Source organism: Lupinus angustifolius, chromosome LG02 (genome assembly GCF_001865875.1).
Source record: "Lupinus angustifolius cultivar Tanjil chromosome LG02, LupAngTanjil_v1.0, whole genome shotgun sequence".
Lineage (NCBI taxonomy): Eukaryota > Viridiplantae > Streptophyta > Magnoliopsida > Fabales > Fabaceae > Lupinus > Lupinus angustifolius.
In genome coordinates this window covers 15,636,581-15,656,719 of record NC_032010.1, presented here as the reverse complement: position 1 = coordinate 15,656,719, position 20,139 = coordinate 15,636,581, and the positions used below count along the sequence as shown (strand labels likewise).

Genomic DNA, 20,139 nt, shown 5'->3' with positions numbered 1-20,139 from the left:
TAATTTCCTTCGTAATTAAGCAGCAACCTTTAAGTGAGTAGGGGTGCGCCAGACAGCCAACAAAAAAGAGGTACCCCCACACCCCACGTAGAGTTGGTGAGCAGTGTAATAGGCGACCATTTCGCGCATTTCGGAGGGCACTTGAGTCAACCGTCGGTGCATAAGTGAGTAGGGGCTGCGTCTTGACCCCTATCAAATTTTTCGGCCAATTCCCCCTTCATACTACCAAAAAATGATATTCTTGCCGAATCCGAGTTTGCTGCTCCAACCATTACCAAACTAATACCTATTCTATTTAGTACTTCATGTGCTTCTGTTGTGTATAATGTAAATCCTGTAGCGGATCAATTCCAACGAGCCTTTCAAACGAGTACTTTTAGTTATCGACTCTATAGCTTCTTGAATAAACGTTGGTTCTTTGATCAAGCTTTGAATGACTTTCTAGTCAAATCGTTCCTGCGTTTCGGATATGAAATCTCATTCGAAGCTTTAGACAAAGGTGCTATTGAGATATTGGGCCCTTATGGTATCTCGTACACGTTCCGACGATTGGCCGAGCGGATAAGTCAACTTCAAAGTGGATTTGTTGTGCGGAGAGTGCGTTATGACCCGTGGCCTATATTTTGATGAAGACAAGGATTTAGTGAAAGCTTGAAGATGACTCAACAAATCAACATGTCGTGGAATCAAGGGTTTCATATCTTAAATAGGTTCTTTGATAGAGTTATTTTTAGAAGTCTTAGATGTGTGCCTTAGATATTGAGTCTAGGTATGGTAAATCTAGATGCAATTCTCACAAGCCTTAAAAATAATCAATTCAATTACATGAGACATGTCATCTAGATTATTATATGTTTCTGCATTAATCATACATGTTACTTATGCATTTTAGGCATAATATATTGGTAAAACATGTATAGTTGATAAGCATAACATATAGGATGTTTACCAATTAACCATTTAGCTGAAAAATGTGCTAGTTAATCGATTAAGAAAGGTGTTAATCGATTAATGTGATTACGGTTTTAACAAATAACTAAAAACCTGAAAACAGTTATTCTCAATAGCTTGTTAATCGATTAAATGGGCACTTAATCGATTAAGTGGGTCTCAGAAATGTTTTCTATATAAACTGTGTTTTTAAGTCATATACCATACATAATATCATTCATTTTTAGAATTGCTAGTTGCATATTTTTCGTGCTTAATTGTGTCATATAGGCAGAGTGAAATGCATTGTGAGATGGTGAGAGATAGTATCATGATTAGGCTTTAATTGTCATCTTATTGCATGTGGTTTAATATGTTAAACATTTCTATCTTTTCTTGCATGAATCTTGCATTTCTTTAGGAGAATTTTAGGGTAGAAATTCTATGTTTCTGCATATTAATGAACTCATACATATTCATGATAACTTGTGAATTTTGTATAGGGTTTTAGTTGAGTTTCAATGGTAATATTTTGAGCAACATTGTGCTTTATAATACTCTATTTTTGTACTGTTTGTTGTTGTAATAAGGAAATTTGTCTCTTGGTGTCTTACCGCCTAAGAGGTTCAGTGAGTCTTCACCAAGACTTAGAGATCTTGAGTTTAGAACGAGGTATTGAGTTTAGAACAAGTTCTTAGATTCAAGAAGGGAGTGTCTAAGTATTTGTATTGGAAGTTTGCATGAAACAATACATTCGTTTCAATATTAGTGAAGAAAATCTCCCGAGATTAGAACGGGAGGCCTGGATGTAGTTTGCAAGTGGACCCGCAAACGAACCAGGATAAAATTTCTTGTTGCAGGCTTTTTCTATCCATAATCTCTTTATATTTTAAGTTTTATTATTGCCTAATATTAGCTGATATTTTGGATATTGTTAATTTGTTATATCTAGTTTAATTCTGTTCAAATACATCTGCTTTATCTATTCTTGAATATCGGTGAGTGGCTGTGTAATAAGCCATTTTACAACTTGTTGTTTTCAGTGAGCTAATCGATTAAGACAAGGTGTTATTCGATTAACTGAGGCTTTTTCCAGAATAGGGTTTTAGTGCGAAAAGCGGTAATTGGTAACTGCGACACCTATTTAACTCCCTCCTTCTAGATGTGTTCTGTCCACGGATACCTAACACTTTCGGTCATAAAAGTGGGTGTCATTATCTGTTCCTTTGGCCGCCGGAATACCGAATCACATAATGATATTTATCCAAGTGAACTTTTGGATATCGACTGATGTGACAGTGGATAAGGCCCTGGCCTCAATCCATTTGGTGAAATAGTCTGCACTAACTATCAAAAACTTCAATTGGTCGGTTGGTTGAGGAAAAGGTCACAAGATATCCATGCTCCACCTACAAAATGGACAAGGGGCTAGTGTTGTAGTCAGCTCCTCTGGTGGGGCCTTGTGGAAGTCAGCAAACAGTTGGCAGCGAGTATATTTCTTTGTTAGATTGACGGCATCCATTTCCATGGTCGGCAAGAAGTACCCGGACCACAAGACTTTCTTTGTCATGAAAGTTGCACCTAGGTAGTGTCCATAACTTCCCTCATGGACTTCTCTGAGGAAGTACTATTCTCTATCGAGGCCAAGGCATTTGAGGAAAGGAGGATAAAAGCCTCGACAATATAATATTCCTTGGGTCAGGGTATACGAAGAGCAGCATCGGAGGAACCTTTGTCTTTCCTTTTGGTCGGTAGGCAGATCACAATGCAGAAGGTACTTCATAACCGATCGGTCCAATCTTCTGGGATGGTAATCTGTTCAATGGCCATATTGTTGGGTTTGAGAATCGTCCATTGGATGACTCATTGAGTACTCCTTGGGCTCTTTGTGTTGGCTAGTTTAGACAAGATGTCTACTGGAGCATTTTATTCACTCGGAACATTTCGGATGGTTGCTTCTTCGAACTTAGTCATTAACTCTTTCACTTTTACCAAGTACTTAACCAAAAGTGAGTCTTTCGTTTGTTAGGTACCGATTATTTGTGAGACTACCAACTGAGAGTTGCTACAAATGGCTATTTTTTGACCTGGCCACTTTTGCCAATTGCAGACCGGCTATACAGGCTTTATACTCAGCTTGGTTGTTGGAAGTTAGGAAAATGAAAGTGATAGAGTGCTCAATGGTCATCCCAAAGCCATTTTCCAATAATATCTCGTCCTACTCCCCTTGGGGTTTGAAGATCCATCGACATAGATTTTTCAGGTCTGCCTCTGATTGTCCGGTTGCATGGTCAATTTGGCAAAAAAAATCTGAGAGGACTTGGCATTTGATAGTTGTTCGGGGTTCATACCAAATATTGAATTGTGAAAGCTCGATGGACTATGTTTTCATCTGGTCGGCCAATTTCGGTTTGTGCAAGACTAGCATGAGGGGCTGGTTGGTTCTGAACACTGTTGGATGAGACTTAAAATATTGTCGCAACCGCCTTGTGGCCACCAGGAGGGCATATACTACTTGCTCCAACCGTTGTTATATGAGTTCTGGATCTTGTAGTGCCTTGCTTGTAAAATGTATCGGGATGTGACTTTCTTCAGTTTTATGGATAAGGGTGGTGGCCACGGTCTCATCAGCCACTACAAGGTAGACATACAACACCTCATCGGGTGTTGGCTTAGTGAGTATAGGCAAGGCATCCAAGTATTGCTTGAAGATCTGAAAGACCTTTTCACAGTCATCCGACCATTCAAACTTCTTGCTCTTCTTTAGTAGCTGAAAAAGTGGAAGAGAATCTTTGGCGATTGACTACAGGAATCTGGATAAGACGGTCAAATGGTCGTTCAACTCCTGGACTTCCTTTCTGGGCATATCGGTTGTAGTCCACACGAAGAGGTCTTTGTTGGTCCTCAAGCATTCAATGAGCTTAATTCTCTAGGTTTCTGGAATGGTGTTGCCCATATATACTAGGTTGGTCTCCTGTGGCCCAAGCTGCAAAGAGTCTTTTCCCCCTCTGGTTATGGGCGAAATTCTCCTTCATCAGCCCGGACATCTAGGTCTACCATGTGCATACCCATTGGCCTTTTTGTCGGGGGCGACCCTCTTCTGGATGCTTAACTAGAGTAGAGACTCTTCTTGTAGCAACTTCGGGCACTATGTTGGTCTCCCCACATAGTACATATTCAGAGATCATAATATAGGAACTTTATGCATAGGTGTGGTGTGGACACTAATGCTTCAAGGCAGTTGAGTGTGAAGTGACCCAAAATGGCTTTCTAGGCCGATTGGCAATCATTGACTAGGAACTTGGTCTGAATTGTTCTGCTCATAAGTTGATCGACAATTGTCAACGAAACATCCACTAGCAACATGGAGTTATACCTTGGCCGGTGAATCTTACTAACTTCCCACCCTAAGGTACTAGGTCACGGTCTCTCAATTCCATTTCTCAAATAGATCTTGGAACATGATGTTTTTTATCGGACTCCCTTGGTCAACGAGACTCTATCGACCTTCGTGTTGTTCAACTTTGTTGTGATCACCAAGAGATCAACATGCTCTCGGATGACACCTTCATAATCACGATCGTTGAATGAGATGGGTGGAGCACTTCTACTAACATGTTGCAAGCGGACATCTCTTTTGACCATGTGCATGACCTCCCGCACATATCGTTTCTGGGTTTATATGGAAGTGTCGTATGCGGCAAATCATCTAGAAATGGTGTTAATATCAACTGAGTTTCTCTGCCTATGGTTTTTTGGATGGTACTTGTCGGCCTGACCCTGACTCGGATGAAGTCCATGTTGAAATCTTGGAAGATAATGCCTCTTCGGGGTCTGGATCGACGAGATGGGGTGACTGTCTCTATTGTGTTATCCCTACAATGAAGCATTGCAGGTTGTCGGCCTGTATCAGGTCTTCAATGGTGTCTTGCAGCTGAGTGCAATCATCTGTCATGTGGTCGAACATGCTATGAAACTCACAGTATTTTGATTGGTCTTGTGGCCCCACCTTTTTGTTTGGATTAGGTTTGGGGAGTTGGACCAGGTGGGTAGCCATGACCTCATGTAAGATTCTGGAGCGGCTCGCATTGAGAGGGGAGTAAGTTGTATATTTATATTGTTGGGGTAATCTATGGGGTCATCTTTAGCGTGGTCGTAGAATTTTGGTCGTTAGGCTTCCTATGAGGGGTTGTGTGTTTGGTGCTCGGCAGGTGATCGGACATGGTGGGTTTCTTCTAGGTTTATGAATTGTTGGGCCTTGGAGCGAAGGTTCTCCAAAATGAGGTTGGTATATTTGGCTAGCTCAGTCCGAAAGAGACCATCCTTTAGGCCCATGATCAGTACGTGCACCACCATATTGGGACTTAGGGTGCGTACCTTCATTGCCATAACACTGAATTTGTCCAGGTATACAAAGGTGGACTCATGCTGACCTTGTCGAATATCGGATAAGGTGTAGGATGATCTAGGTTGTTCCTTGCTAGCTGTAAAATGGACATTGAATGTGTTAGCAAAGGTGGACCATTAATCGATGTTGTTTGGTGCTAGTCAAGTGAACCACTAGAGAACAATACGTCTCAGGGTGAGTGGGAAGGTCTGTCACATGATGGAGTATGTTGCTCCGTAGAAGAACATAGATGCCTCAAAAGTATTGAGGTGGTCTTGGGGGTCTCAGGTTCCATCATACTGTTCGATGTTGGTTAGGCGGGCCAAGTGTTTTGGTAGAGGGAAGGACATTATGTCTTCAGTGAAGTGATATTTGGCTCCACAGACATTATGGTAGAACAGGTGGGTATGATTTATAGTCTTTGTGTGTATGGAATTTTTGTGGGTAAGGTGGGATTCTTCGTCGGACTCGAGGGTATGTGCTTAGGTGGCCGACCACGATGGTTTGTAACTCAACTTCGGCTTAGATTGGTGGAATTCCTCCAACATATTGGCCTACTACTGGATTATAATTTCTTGCCTTTCCATGATTTGGAGGAGTTGTTGGGTGGTTGGTGGTGGGTGTTCTGGGCTAGTATGGTGGCTCCGGCTAGCTTGGTGTGAAGGTTGTATTTGCGATGGAGGGTTGATAGAAGGTGTGTGGTGGTTGGGCGACATGTTTGTGGGTGTTGGTTCTATCTGGCTAGTGGGGTTTGCCTGATTTCGGGTGGTCACCATGATGTAAGTAAGCCACATACGACACCAATATTCTTTTGTGGTTGATCAGGTAGGTCGGACTAGAGGTTCGGGTAAGAGTTCTTCTGGTATCTGAATGGAAGTACACGTGGACCCGCCAGTGGAGGTACCTGAAAAGATTGTCTAATGATTAATTCAATATGAGATTAGAGAGGTAATGTACAAGAGTAATAAATGAGACACAAGAGGTAAATAGAAAATTATAATGACAAGTGATGATAGATAAGTTAAGTTACTTCCTGTTGGGGAAGACCCCTATTTATAATGATTGAGATGGACGACGTGGCTCTGGAGGATACTATTAACATGACCAACCATTCTGGTCTGTCGAGGGCTGCTTTTCCCGTGTCAGGTGGATGTGGTAAGTACGTCTCTATGCCTAGTTGACTTATAGCTTATGGCAGGTCTGGTAGTTGCATCACAATTCCTTCATTGTCGTATTGGAAGGAGGGTAAGTGGGATTGTAGGTGGCGTGATAGCGCATTTGTGATGGTGTGTCAGGCACAACTGGTCACAAACCCACCTAATAAGTTCGGTTAATGAGTATGTGAAGTCATTCAAGTGGCCGTTTCTGGACCTTAATCGGTGGGAGGAGGGGACCACCTTGACATATGGGTATCCAATGACGAGGTGGAACAATATTTTTAATAATAATTGGTTAGATGAAATTAAGTGTTCAAATTGAGTACCTTATAGTAAGTTTAAATTAAATAAAATCCTTTATTATTATGTTTCCTCCTTTAACCTAGTTGTCTCATAAATATTATTATTTAAAATCATTGAATAAATTTTATCTTAACGTGAAAGTATCTAGCAATTACAATAATAATATATTGTTAATTATATTGAAAAAAATTAAGTTGCTCTTTTAGTTTAAAATACGTCTTTGAGATACATGTAGAAATAAAAGAGAAATGAAGATAACTTGATTTGTTGTAAGAGAAATCCATAACTTTGGATTGTTCAAATTGCACTACTATAACAATTAAAGATTTTATTGTTGAAACACTTGTTTTTTTTTTCCTCTCCTTTGCAAGTAGCCTTTAAAAACAAAATAAAAAGGTTGAGCCAAATATTACTTAAAATCATGTACTAATGCTTGTGCGTCAATGCATTTCACTCTAAAAAAATTATATTTTCCAATATCTTGGGGAAAACTACAATGTTTTGTGTATTGTTTGAAAATGGAAAGATAGGGCAAATGAACCTGTAATTGTGATGTTCATCTCTTAAGTTTAATGTTGTGATAATCATATAGTGTGTTTCAACCGATTTGACTACTTATCGGACTTAAAAATGGTCTTAGTTTGTAGTTTAATCGAATGAGGATATGACCACTTTGAACCGAAGAAATTCCAATTCGACTGTGTTAAACCCGATTGAACCGGAATAACCCGGGAAGTGAACCACACGGTTCATTTAAAAATTTAAAAAAGTAAAACACTACTCTAATGTTTTGTATTACTCCGGTCCAAAAAAAGATGAAAAAATATTATTTCAATATAATTACACATAAATATTAATTATATAGAATTTTGCATTTATACGTAACTATATATTCATATATAAAAATGATAAACTATATATGAAATCATCAGGTTCAACCGGACGTTTAACCGTTTAAATCGGTTAAACCCAATATAAGGTCTCTTCTAATTTGATGTTCGACTCGGGTTTCACAATATTACTTAAATTATGCTATGTAATCATAAACATATTTATATTAAAATTTAGAGAATCTTCACAATAACATTATTACCGTAACTATTATCTTATTGATTATATTTCCATATAATTTTTTTTACAATAATAGTAAACTCATTTCTAAAGTGAAGATTCTCTCCATTACTACTATCGAGTATTAGAATACAATGAGAAAAAGAATATTTAAATTTTAAATTCTTTATTAAAAACCCTTTAAAACTTTTTTTTCGTCAGTACAGTACTAAACTCTCGAGAAGATCTCATCAAATATGAGCATGCTATAAAACACGTACTCATCGTGCACGGCCCCCACATGTCGTACGGTTAGGCCTTAAAAATCGGGAAAAGTGAAGAAAAAAAAGCATGCAAGTCTAGTCCTTGTGAGTCTTGACTCCGTACGATGTTGCTTGCAACTTGTGTTCTGGTCTGGCCCAATTTAGCTATAGTTTCAGTCCTCTAGGTCTAGGCCTATTATATAGAATTATTTATCAATCTTATAGCTAATAGTATCCAATAAATCATGCCCGCTGCCCCTCTTAATTTCTAACATGACACTTTTCTTCATTAAACGTACAATTTGAAATCTTAATATTTTCAAACACATAATTTTATTCGACCCAATTTACATACTAAAAAAACATGCTTTATTATTTCTTAGATATAGAAAATCAAAATTTTGTCAAATATATGGTGAATCATTCTCTATTTGACATGATGTTAGGGATAACCAATTAATATTAAGTACCATATGTTAGGAATAACCAATTAATGTTAACTACTCACCCATTTGCACTTTGATATGATAAAATGACATAGATTATAAATCACCTCCACTGTTGTAACCAAGGTCATATTTGTGCAACGTTTATAGATGCTTCATATTTTACTACCTGCATGTCATGACTATGTTTAAGGAACCTTTTCTCTAATGCTTAACCTATTTTTCATTTGGTACTATCAATGATATCTCATCGCCATATGAATAAGAAACTAATCCATTTCGGATTGTATGACTACCCCTAACAAGTGTCGCTTATAGGAAAGTGCTTAACTTATTTGCACTTAAAGCATTATACTCATGTTTTGACCTTAAAATACAGTCTTTTTCCTTTACCAAGGCCTCCTCTGCCTTGCTTACTCTCACACGTTTGATACTCTTTCATAAACAAACCATTAGACTAAGACTTTTCTCCTACTTTCTATCTTTTTTGACTATGGGATAAAAATGTAGTCTTGATCTCACTAGGATCGAGTAAATCTTTCTTGTATGTCAATATTGTCACCAAGTGCTCCTAGTTGGGCAAATAATACATTAAACTTATTGAATTGCCCTCATCACTAACCTTCACATTACGATTCTTGCAACTCATTGATTACATTATTGAAAGAGTTGAGATTAGGGTGGCAAGTGGATAGGTTTGGAAGGATTTGGATTTGGATCCTAATGGATGGATAGAAAACTTTTCATCAATCCATATAAATACATTACATCACATTTTTAAATTATCCAATCCATCCATATCTAATGGATTCCAATTCATTTATTCTATCCATGTATCCATTTTGTGGATTGGATGGATGGATATCTAACCCACTTTTTTTTAATTTGAACAAAACATTTGTAATAAAGAAATTTGAAAAAAAAATTAAAAAATTATTATTTAATAAAAAATTTTAAATATCAATTTTAGAAAACATTTTTAAAAAGTGTTTTTTTTTTAAAAAAAGAAGTGATTTTTTGTAAAAATAATTTTCTTAACAAACACTTTTACAAGTGCTTTTTTAATAAGCACTTTTATAAAGGTGAATTTGTGAAGTTTTTTTTATAAGCACTCTTGTTGGCAAGAATCTTTGGTGCAACATAATTGGTAGGAGTGTAAAAGTTTGGTTTTTGACGCAATTTAGTGACCGAAGCGAACACAAAGATATGGTTCAGTTTTACTCAATTAACTACAAATTTTATTCAGGAACCGAACCGTTCATTAATGGTTCAGTTCGGTTCGGTTTGATTCCGCGGTTTTTCAACTTATTTAAAGAAAATCCTTCAAGAAATGGTTGAACAAAATTTGCAAAGTATAGAGTCAACTAAATGAATATTAAACACATCAATAATAAAGTATTTAATACTCTTTCTAATAAAACAATAATAATTCAACATCTCAACAAATTACAAACTTGAAATTTTAGTCCACAAAATCTTCGACAATATCCAAAAAAATTTAAGAATGATAAACTTGATACCAATTTTTTAATCCAACAGTAACACCTAATACTGTACATCATTAGTAATGTCCTCAAATTCTTTTTTTATTTTCTTTTAGTTCCTTAATTTCTTTATTTAATTAATTTCATCTCAAAATAGTGACAAAATGTATACTAATTTTTTAGTTTTCTTTCTATCTTCTCAATGAATAATAGAGATAATAGATATTTTTTCTATTTGCCTCTTATTTATATCATATATGTATTAATAATCTCAAATTCTTAATCATATTTTATCTCCTAACTTTAAAGCTTAACCATCAAAATATAAAATAAAATCATTTTTTAATATGCGGTTCGGTTCGGTTCTATCAGTTCCAAAATTTACAAAATCGTGAACCGAACCGAACTTAAATGGTTCAAAAAAAAAACTGAACCGAACTGCGGAATCGAACAGAACCGCATTTTATGGTTTGGTTCGGTTTCATCAGTTTCACGTTTTAAACCGGAACCGCTTACACCCCTAATAATTGAGACTTCCATAAGTTGTATGCAACAGTCCATCATCCTAAAATATTTCATTTTGTTATTATATTATCACATTAGTCAATAACCAAAATGATATATTCATACTTTGTATTAAGATGTTAGGGTAAAGCACTAAGACCAAAATCGTTTATACGTTTTGATAAGCACTTTTTAAAATCACAATTGCAATTTTCAACTTTTGTAATGTGTGCGAGACTGTACTTAGAAAGGTGAGAGAGATTTTTTATATTAATATTGAATTAATTGGGGAAAAAATTTGTTTTTATTTTTCTGTTTTTGAATGGATTGGGTATCCATCCAAGTGGATATACCCATGTATATCAGTTGGATATAATAGATGGATTTGAATCCATCCATTATCAACACTATCCATTTAAATCCATTAGTTCTAACGGATGGATTTGGGTGGATTTAATTTGAATGGATTTGGATAGATTTTGGATTATGAATAATTTTACCGCCCCTAGTTGAGATGTTATTGAAATGAATACACTCATATATCTTTGGGTCATAGAGAGTCATTGTTTCAAATATAGTTTGTTTATTAGATACTTGGACATGAAATACTTATTTAATGTCTCTCATATATATGCTAGTGACGTCAAATGCATAATGCGGTATAATACCTGATGTGATGGACAAAGTCGTATGGTTCATGCAACTTTCTCCTTTAACTCTTCTCAATCTAATTGATTCATATTATATGACTTATTATCACACAACGCCTTAAATAGACTTTGTTCAGCCAACCCATCCTTAACTCGCATTTGCCACAATAAAAAATTATCAGTTCAATCGAGTTTCTCCACCTTGATTTTGGCACATGTGTTAAGAGTCATTTGATATCAATTGTTAGGAACAAACGACCAAATGAATATTAAAGAGAATACATAATAACACAAAGAACTTGTTAACAAGGTTCAATTAATTTGCATCTATATTTCCGAGAGCGTTGAACGATTATCACTATGCATTAAAGAATACAAATTTGTGTTTATGGTTGTATATATGTAATTATCTAACCCAATAACTTTTCATGAATCCAAGTTCATAACTTTGTATTATAGTTTTCTTGAGAAAATACATGATCAATTAGAATATTGGCCATTGCCCATTTGCACGACAATGTTAACCTCATTGAGAAATATTGCTTCCAATGTGTACTAGACCTGATTTAAAACATATGTTAGGTTGGAACCATATTATTAGGTTGAGCTACCCATTATTGAATTAATGTTGTACAACCAAGGTATAATTTCTAATTAATATTTTGGTATCATATTTTTAATATAATTATATTAATTATTTATTTAAGAAGTTATAAAATATGTTATATAATATTGATAATCCATATGACTTCTAGAGGATGATAAGTTTAATAAGTGATATCTATGTTGGCTCATAAGGTAATAAGAATTATATTTGTTAAAACATCGAGTTATAATTATGATCCTAAATATACAAAATCACAAAAGAGTTTTTCTGTCTCCTCATGAGAAAGAAAAGATCCAGAACATATACCCTCTCATATACATATTATATATTTATATATATATATATACATATTATATATTTATATATATATATATATATATTCTTATTCTTATTCTTTTATGTAAGAATCATGAAATTCAAAATGGTTAAAGATTGACAATCTACCTATTAAAGATTATAACTCCTATCTCAACTAAACCTAATAATGAACTCATTAATCATACATTTCATAACTCAAAATGACATTTCATTTCATTGTTATTAAGACTAATGATTGTTATTAACTACATCAATGTCAAACTTGACTTACATATAATATATCAGTCATAGCCTCTATGGGTGACAAATAGATGAAATTAGATTCTATGGATGAAAAATCAATCATTAATGTATATAAAAATTCATTTAAATCATATTTTAAATTATCAAATTTATTTATACCCAAACTTAATGGAAGTATTCCAATCTGATTAATTCATCCATGAATCCATTTAATGAATTGGGTGAATATATATTCAATGTATTTGATTTTTTTAACCTCAAGTAAAAACACTTTTGAAAAAAAATCTTTCTTTTAAAAACTATTATTGCAATAAAGTATTTTAAAATCATTTAAGAAATGCTTTTAAAATTCAATTTTTATTGAAAAAATATTTTTAATTTTTTTTAAAAACACTTTTCAAAAAGTGTTTTTTTAACTTTTAAAAAATTATTATTTTTGAAATATTCTACAAACATGTAATATTTAAGGTTCTATTTGTAAAGTTTTTAACAAATATTTATATATGTTATATATTTAAGAACAAACTTTTGAAACTAACTCTATTCAGATGTTATAAAGTAGATCTCAATCTAATAAAAATCAACATGAGAATGCGAAACACTACAAGAAAATGAGAGTTATGATATTGAATGAAATTAAAAAGTAAAGAATATCATTTGTGAATGTTTGTTTTTTGGATGAATCGAATACTTTTCCCCAAATGTATATATCAATATATATTCATTGGATATAATGAATAAATTTAAATCTGTCAATTATTAAAATTAATCATTAAACTATATCAATTTAAATTCTTTAACTCTAATGAATAAATTTATTTTTCTTGATCTTATTAAATTCTACAAATAGTAGTCATTAACTACACAAATAAAAATATAGAGAAAGAAATACGAATAATAGTGGACGATGCATAATAACATCAGCCATAGGAAAATAATCCACGCAAATTTGACACGAAGTTGTTGGGTTTCCACCAACAGCAACAACAGCATATGTCAGAATAGTTTAGTCACACACACTTTCTTTCACATATCGATTTTAAACTTACTTTTTCTTCTTTCTTTTTGTTCTTTTTTTCCAAAGTCCGAACACATGCACCACATGATTCTTAACTCATTGGTTGAAAAGAACACGGCACGTGAACGTTTCACAATTCATAAATATATTGGACACGAGTCACACGACGCAGATACACTGCAGGACCAGTGGGACCACCGAAAATATTATTTATTTCTTACTTTAACTTTGCACAATAGTGCTTCTATTTATTTATTTATTTTTGCTCAATGATAATTGTGTTTTCATTTTATTTTATTTGCTGCCTAAGAATATTAAAAACTAAGTTTAGCCTTTTCTATAAATAATCCTTATTTTTTTCATTAGATACCTCAACTTGGATCTAGCCGATCAACTTTCTCAATATTATATAACAATATTATTTCTATGATTTTTCATTTTTATTTTTAATTAAATGACATTTTTTTCATTAAAGAGAATATAAAACAATAACATGAGTGAAAACATATAATCTTTGTTTCATAGTCAAAACCATTACTAGAAGGAGGAAAATAACAACAATTCTTCTACAAATTCTCAGACACCATAAAAATAATATTATCATAAAATAATACTTTATTTGTTAATAGTTAATTTATAAGTGATAAATATGGTTTTATTGTGCTGTTAGACAATTTTGTAGAAGGATATATTATTAAAAACATTCTCTACAATTTAAGGGCACTACCTAGTACCTTTACTCTTTTTCATTTGCTTCAACGATTCTGCCTGATTTATTTAGTTGCTCTTTGCTAAGATTGAAAAATAAAACAATAAGTGGCACAAAGAAAAGCAACAGTTACCATTTCCATAGAATTCTAAAGGAGAAAAATTAAGGGCTTAAAATATTTAAGAAAAACTAACCTTCCTATTAAAGGAAAATCTTCTTTAGACAAGCTAAAACATTATCACAAGAAAGGAATACAAATCTGAAATTAACCTATACTATTAAAAAAGAGAGAGAATATATCTATCTGAAGAAATGAGTCAAATAAGAAAAGCAGCAGATAATTAAGTAATACTTTGCTGTTATGCACAGTACTTGGTACAGCAAAAGAAAAGAAAAAGAAAGAAACACTATGCTATTATGACCAAGATAGAATGGTAAATTGATTAAACTAAACAAAATTTGACCTTGCTGAATGATACTTGATATGATGAACTATGTATACTATAGACAAACATAAATCAGCTTCCTACATGACTAATAGGAGCTATTGTTGTTCTACTTCTCTAACTTGCCACTACTTTTCTTTTGAATCATATGTTGTATAACAATTTTCTTAGGATGATTTGGATTTTTGGTTCTTCTCCATGTATCATATACATAGGGACTAAGTTAATTGCAATTCTCCGGGCTAACTAACCGATGACAACGGCTGTAAGGAGTTGGATTCTCCAGAAAACACTGCAATCAACTTCTCCTTTGTAAGCTGTTCAGGTCTTCGGGACTTGATCACGAATGTATGTAAGACAGTATCATTCGAAGCTGCGAGTTTTGACTCTACAACGCTGATTTCTGCTTCTTTGAATGCCTGAATCACTTTTGATACAGGGTGATCATGAATAGGGCAGCTCACCTTTACAATGACTCTATCTTGAACAGTTTCAATATCCACGTCACAAGTTTCTGTTTTTGAGTTGGCTGCCTCTGATGCCGATTTATCCATGGATGTGCTTCCAAACCTATCTCCTCTCTGAGACTCCATGATCTTGAGTTTTGCCTGAAGCTCATTGATGTAAGCAATAGCATCTCCCAAAAGAGATGCCTTATCCATCTTGGAGATATTTGGAACAACAGCTCGTAACGCATAGAACCGCTGGTTCAGCTTCTCACGCCTTTGTCTCTCTGCTTCCACGTGATTCAGGGGTTCTTCCCTTCCATTGGCAGGCTTCCTCCCTCGCTTCCTAGGCCTCCTCTCATCAGCTGTACTCGGCTTGCCCTCCTTGCATGATGCCTCAACATCAGAAAGCTCAGATTCAGCAATCACATTAGACCTTGAAGTGGCACCTGAGAAATCAATTTGCATTTGCCCCAGCCGTTGCGGTGGAAGACAGTTGTTAAGCATGAAATCATGTCTTGCACCATTTGCCAGCTCTGGTACATTCCTTGTGGAAGACCTAGGAGTTTCCACAGGGCTAGGTGGCGGCCTCACACCTTGAGTACTAGCTCCCCAATTCGAACCATGAATACCATTTTGCACATTCGGAAAGCCAATGCCTCTATTCCCATTAGGGTGACCTCTCCAAGGAGGCCTCTCCATTTTCCTAACAGCAAGTTTCTCCCTGAAATGAGTCGTATGACCTGAATTCAAAGTGTTGAAATTTTGCCCAAAAACTTTTAGTGCTCCATTTGCCTCTACTTTATTAATGCTCTTGCTTTTGTTACTATCCCCAGTTCCTAAACCAGGAAAAAGGGCATTACCATCTCTTTTCTCAGAGTTTGCCGAAATTGGCTTACTAAACATGGCGAATGATGATGGAGCTGAAAACACAGATTTCACAGCATGCAACAAATCAAAGTCTTCCTTCACTATCCTAACAGAACCTAACTCCAAAACACCCAAATCAGTAGGTACCAAAACAATAGTCTGAATTCCAGCCGATTTAGCCAAGAAAGATCTCACACAGTAATCATCAGAACTAGATTTCATAACATCAATGAGCCACAAGGGTTTCCCTGATGCAAAGCACTTACCTGGACCACCATGTCCACGAGGGAAGGAGAAGTACATGGACACAAGAAAGAACATCTCTGTGTCAGTAACATGGTCTAATCCAAAAGCATAGTTTTCTTCATCTGAATCACCAAAAGTTGTGTGCAGCTTCTGAAGCACTCTCTTCCTTATCTTCTGTTGCATCTCATCATTCATGCCAAGGCTCAGAGTCCCTCTAACTCCACCACCACTGCCACCTTCTCCTTCATTGAGTGATAAATATGGTTTTATTGTGCTGTTAGACAATTTTGTAGAAGGATATATTATTAAAAACATTCTCTACAATTTAAGGGCACTACCTAGTACCTTTACTCTTTTTCATTTGCTTCAACGATTCTGCCTGATTTATTTAGTTGCTCTTTGCTAAGATTGAAAAATAAAACAATAAGTGGCACAAAGAAAAGCAACAGTTACCATTTCCATAGAATTCTAAAGGAGAAAAATTAAGGGCTTAAAATATTTAAGAAAAACTAACCTTCCTATTAAAGGAAAATCTTCTTTAGACAAGCTAAAACATTATCACAAGAAAGGAATACAAATCTGAAATTAACCTATACTATTAAAAAAGAGAGAGAATATATCTATCTGAAGAAATGAGTCAAATAAGAAAAGCAGCAGATAATTAAGTAATACTTTGCTGTTATGCACAGTACTTGGTACAGCAAAAGAAAAGAAAAAGAAAGAAACACTATGCTATTATGACCAAGATAGAATGGTAAATTGATTAAACTAAACAAAATTTGACCTTGCTGAATGATACTTGATATGATGAACTATGTATACTATAGACAAACATAAATCAGCTTCCTACATGACTAATAGGAGCTATTGTTGTTCTACTTCTCTAACTTGCCACTACTTTTCTTTTGAATCATATGTTGTATAACAATTTTCTTAGGATGATTTGGATTTTTGGTTCTTCTCCATGTATCATATACATAGGGACTAAGTTAATTGCAATTCTCCGGGCTAACTAACCGATGACAACGGCTGTAAGGAGTTGGATTCTCCAGAAAACACTGCAATCAACTTCTCCTTTGTAAGCTGTTCAGGTCTTCGGGACTTGATCACGAATGTATGTAAGACAGTATCATTCGAAGCTGCGAGTTTTGACTCTACAACGCTGATTTCTGCTTCTTTGAATGCCTGAATCACTTTTGATACAGGGTGATCATGAATAGGGCAGCTCACCTTTACAATGACTCTATCTTGAACAGTTTCAATATCCACGTCACAAGTTTCTGTTTTTGAGTTGGCTGCCTCTGATGCCGATTTATCCATGGATGTGCTTCCAAACCTATCTCCTCTCTGAGACTCCATGATCTTGAGTTTTGCCTGAAGCTCATTGATGTAAGCAATAGCATCTCCCAAAAGAGATGCCTTATCCATCTTGGAGATATTTGGAACAACAGCTCGTAACGCATAGAACCGCTGGTTCAGCTTCTCACGCCTTTGTCTCTCTGCTTCCACGTGATTCAGGGGTTCTTCCCTTCCATTGGCAGGCTTCCTCCCTCGCTTCCTAGGCCTCCTCTCATCAGCTGTACTCGGCTTGCCCTCCTTGCATGATGCCTCAACATCAGAAAGCTCAGATTCAGCAATCACATTAGACCTTGAAGTGGCACCTGAGAAATCAATTTGCATTTGCCCCAGCCGTTGCGGTGGAAGACAGTTGTTAAGCATGAAATCATGTCTTGCACCATTTGCCAGCTCTGGTACATTCCTTGTGGAAGACCTAGGAGTTTCCACAGGGCTAGGTGGCGGCCTCACACCTTGAGTACTAGCTCCCCAATTCGAACCATGAATACCATTTTGCACATTCGGAAAGCCAATGCCTCTATTCCCATTAGGGTGACCTCTCCAAGGAGGCCTCTCCATTTTCCTAACAGCAAGTTTCTCCCTGAAATGAGTCGTATGACCTGAATTCAAAGTGTTGAAATTTTGCCCAAAAACTTTTAGTGCTCCATTTGCCTCTACTTTATTAATGCTCTTGCTTTTGTTACTATCCCCAGTTCCTAAACCAGGAAAAAGGGCATTACCATCTCTTTTCTCAGAGTTTGCCGAAATTGGCTTACTAAACATGGCGAATGATGATGGAGCTGAAAACACAGATTTCACAGCATGCAACAAATCAAAGTCTTCCTTCACTATCCTAACAGAACCTAACTCCAAAACACCCAAATCAGTAGGTACCAAAACAATAGTCTGAATTCCAGCCGATTTAGCCAAGAAAGATCTCACACAGTAATCATCAGAACTAGATTTCATAACATCAATGAGCCACAAGGGTTTCCCTGATGCAAAGCACTTACCTGGACCACCATGTCCACGAGGGAAGGAGAAGTACATGGACACAAGAAAGAACATCTCTGTGTCAGTAACATGGTCTAATCCAAAAGCATAGTTTTCTTCATCTGAATCACCAAAAGTTGTGTGCAGCTTCTGAAGCACTCTCTTCCTTATCTTCTGTTGCATCTCATCATTCATGCCAAGGCTCAGAGTCCCTCTAACTCCACCACCACTGCCACCTTCTCCTTCATTGGGTTCCCTGCAACACCCATCACCCCAACCAAGAACCAAGTCTCCATATTTGGACTGTGAAAGTTGCCAGAAAATTGCATAGTTCCAGCTGAAATTTGACATGTTGGGAAGTTCCACAAGATCTGAGAGCTTCTTCTGCAGATTCTCACCACTTCCTATTGTCATTAACAGATTTTCATTTGAAAAAGAGTTGGTAAACAAATAATCGAAAGCATGAGTGCCTAGAACCATAGCCACCATGGTTTTTTCTTCATCATTCCATAACCCACCACCTCCTAAACCCATCTCAATCTTCATCTTCAAAACAGAAAGTAAAACACAAACAAACCCAGAAAGTAAAAACCAAAAAAATCTCAACTTTCTCAAACCCCACAATCAAATCTCACCCCACCAATAAAAAAAGCTCTTCTCCTCTTCCATCTAAGCTTAAATTCTGCAACAACAATAAAAACAAATCATGTGCCTCAAATGAAGCACTGGACAACAAAACCAATCTCAGATCTCACAAGAATTAATTCTGGATTCAGAAAACACAAAATCAGAAGATATGGAAGCTTGGACTGAAAATATATATATATATATAGATGAAGGTTAAAACAACAACAGTTGTGAAACAGACATTATGAGTAAACTGAGAATTCAAGTTATCAAAAGGGTGTTAACAAGGAGAAGCATGTTTCACGAATAAAAAATAAAGGGAAAAATTGGCTTTATTTTCTTCCTCGTACAAAGTGAAAGTTCATGGAATGAAACAAAGAACCATAAAGGTTGAAACATAAGATAGAAAAGAGAAATGAGCACTTCATCTGAAGTTCTAACTGCAAATATTAATCAACTATGGTTTGTTTGGACTAACCACAGTTAAACGTTTACCACGTTATCTAGTTGGAATTTGAGACCAAATGGGAGTAACGTATTCATTGTATATAAATAGGAATGACAAACGGACGGTTTGAGGTCGAGTTTGCACATACCCAAACTCAAATCCGAAATTTAAAACTCGAGCTCGAACCTAAATTCAACGGGGTTGAAAATAAAAATATCATCCCCGAACTTGTCGGGTTTCGGGTAACCCGAACAAGAAAATTATAATGTATTAAGAAAATATATGATATTATTTTCGTGTAATTTTTCTCTAACATTTCTATTTTCTCTTGTATTATTTCATTTCTTTTATGTTTGAATATCCAATAGTATGTAAACTAAAATTAGAAATAAAAAATAATTGGTACAGGGTAGAAATTTCAATTTTAAATTGAATTACATTACTTTGGTGCGAGTTTGGGTTAGGGTCTTTGATATACCAAACCTGAACCTAAAATTTAAACCCGAGTAAAAGCCGAACCCATTCACATTAGGTTTTCTCCGTTAAATTCAGGGGCTGGGTTCGGGTGGGTACACACGAGTTCAATTTTTATTGTCATCCCTATATATAAAGGATATAATTTTGAGATCATATTATTACTTTCTAATTTAAGTATAAGT

The 20,139-nt window shown here is 35.4% G+C and overlaps 1 protein-coding gene across 2 annotated transcripts; it reads right to left on the bottom strand.

The window, feature by feature from the left end:
* LOC109336709 (transcription factor bHLH13-like) lies at positions 14,383-19,529 on the bottom strand. Of its 2 annotated transcripts, XM_019573476.1 has the most exons (2): positions 18,642-19,529; positions 14,383-16,313 (listed from the first exon to the last, which is right to left on the bottom strand). In XM_019573476.1, the coding sequence occupies exons 1-2, from the start codon at positions 18,949-18,951 to the stop codon at positions 14,758-14,760; spliced, it is 1,866 nt and encodes a 621-aa protein (XP_019429021.1). In that variant the 5' UTR covers positions 18,952-19,529; the 3' UTR covers positions 14,383-14,757. The 2 variants fall into 2 exon arrangements, with proteins under 2 accessions (XP_019429021.1, XP_019429012.1); XM_019573467.1 differs by lacking the exon at positions 14,383-16,313 and having other exon boundaries at positions 16,711-19,529.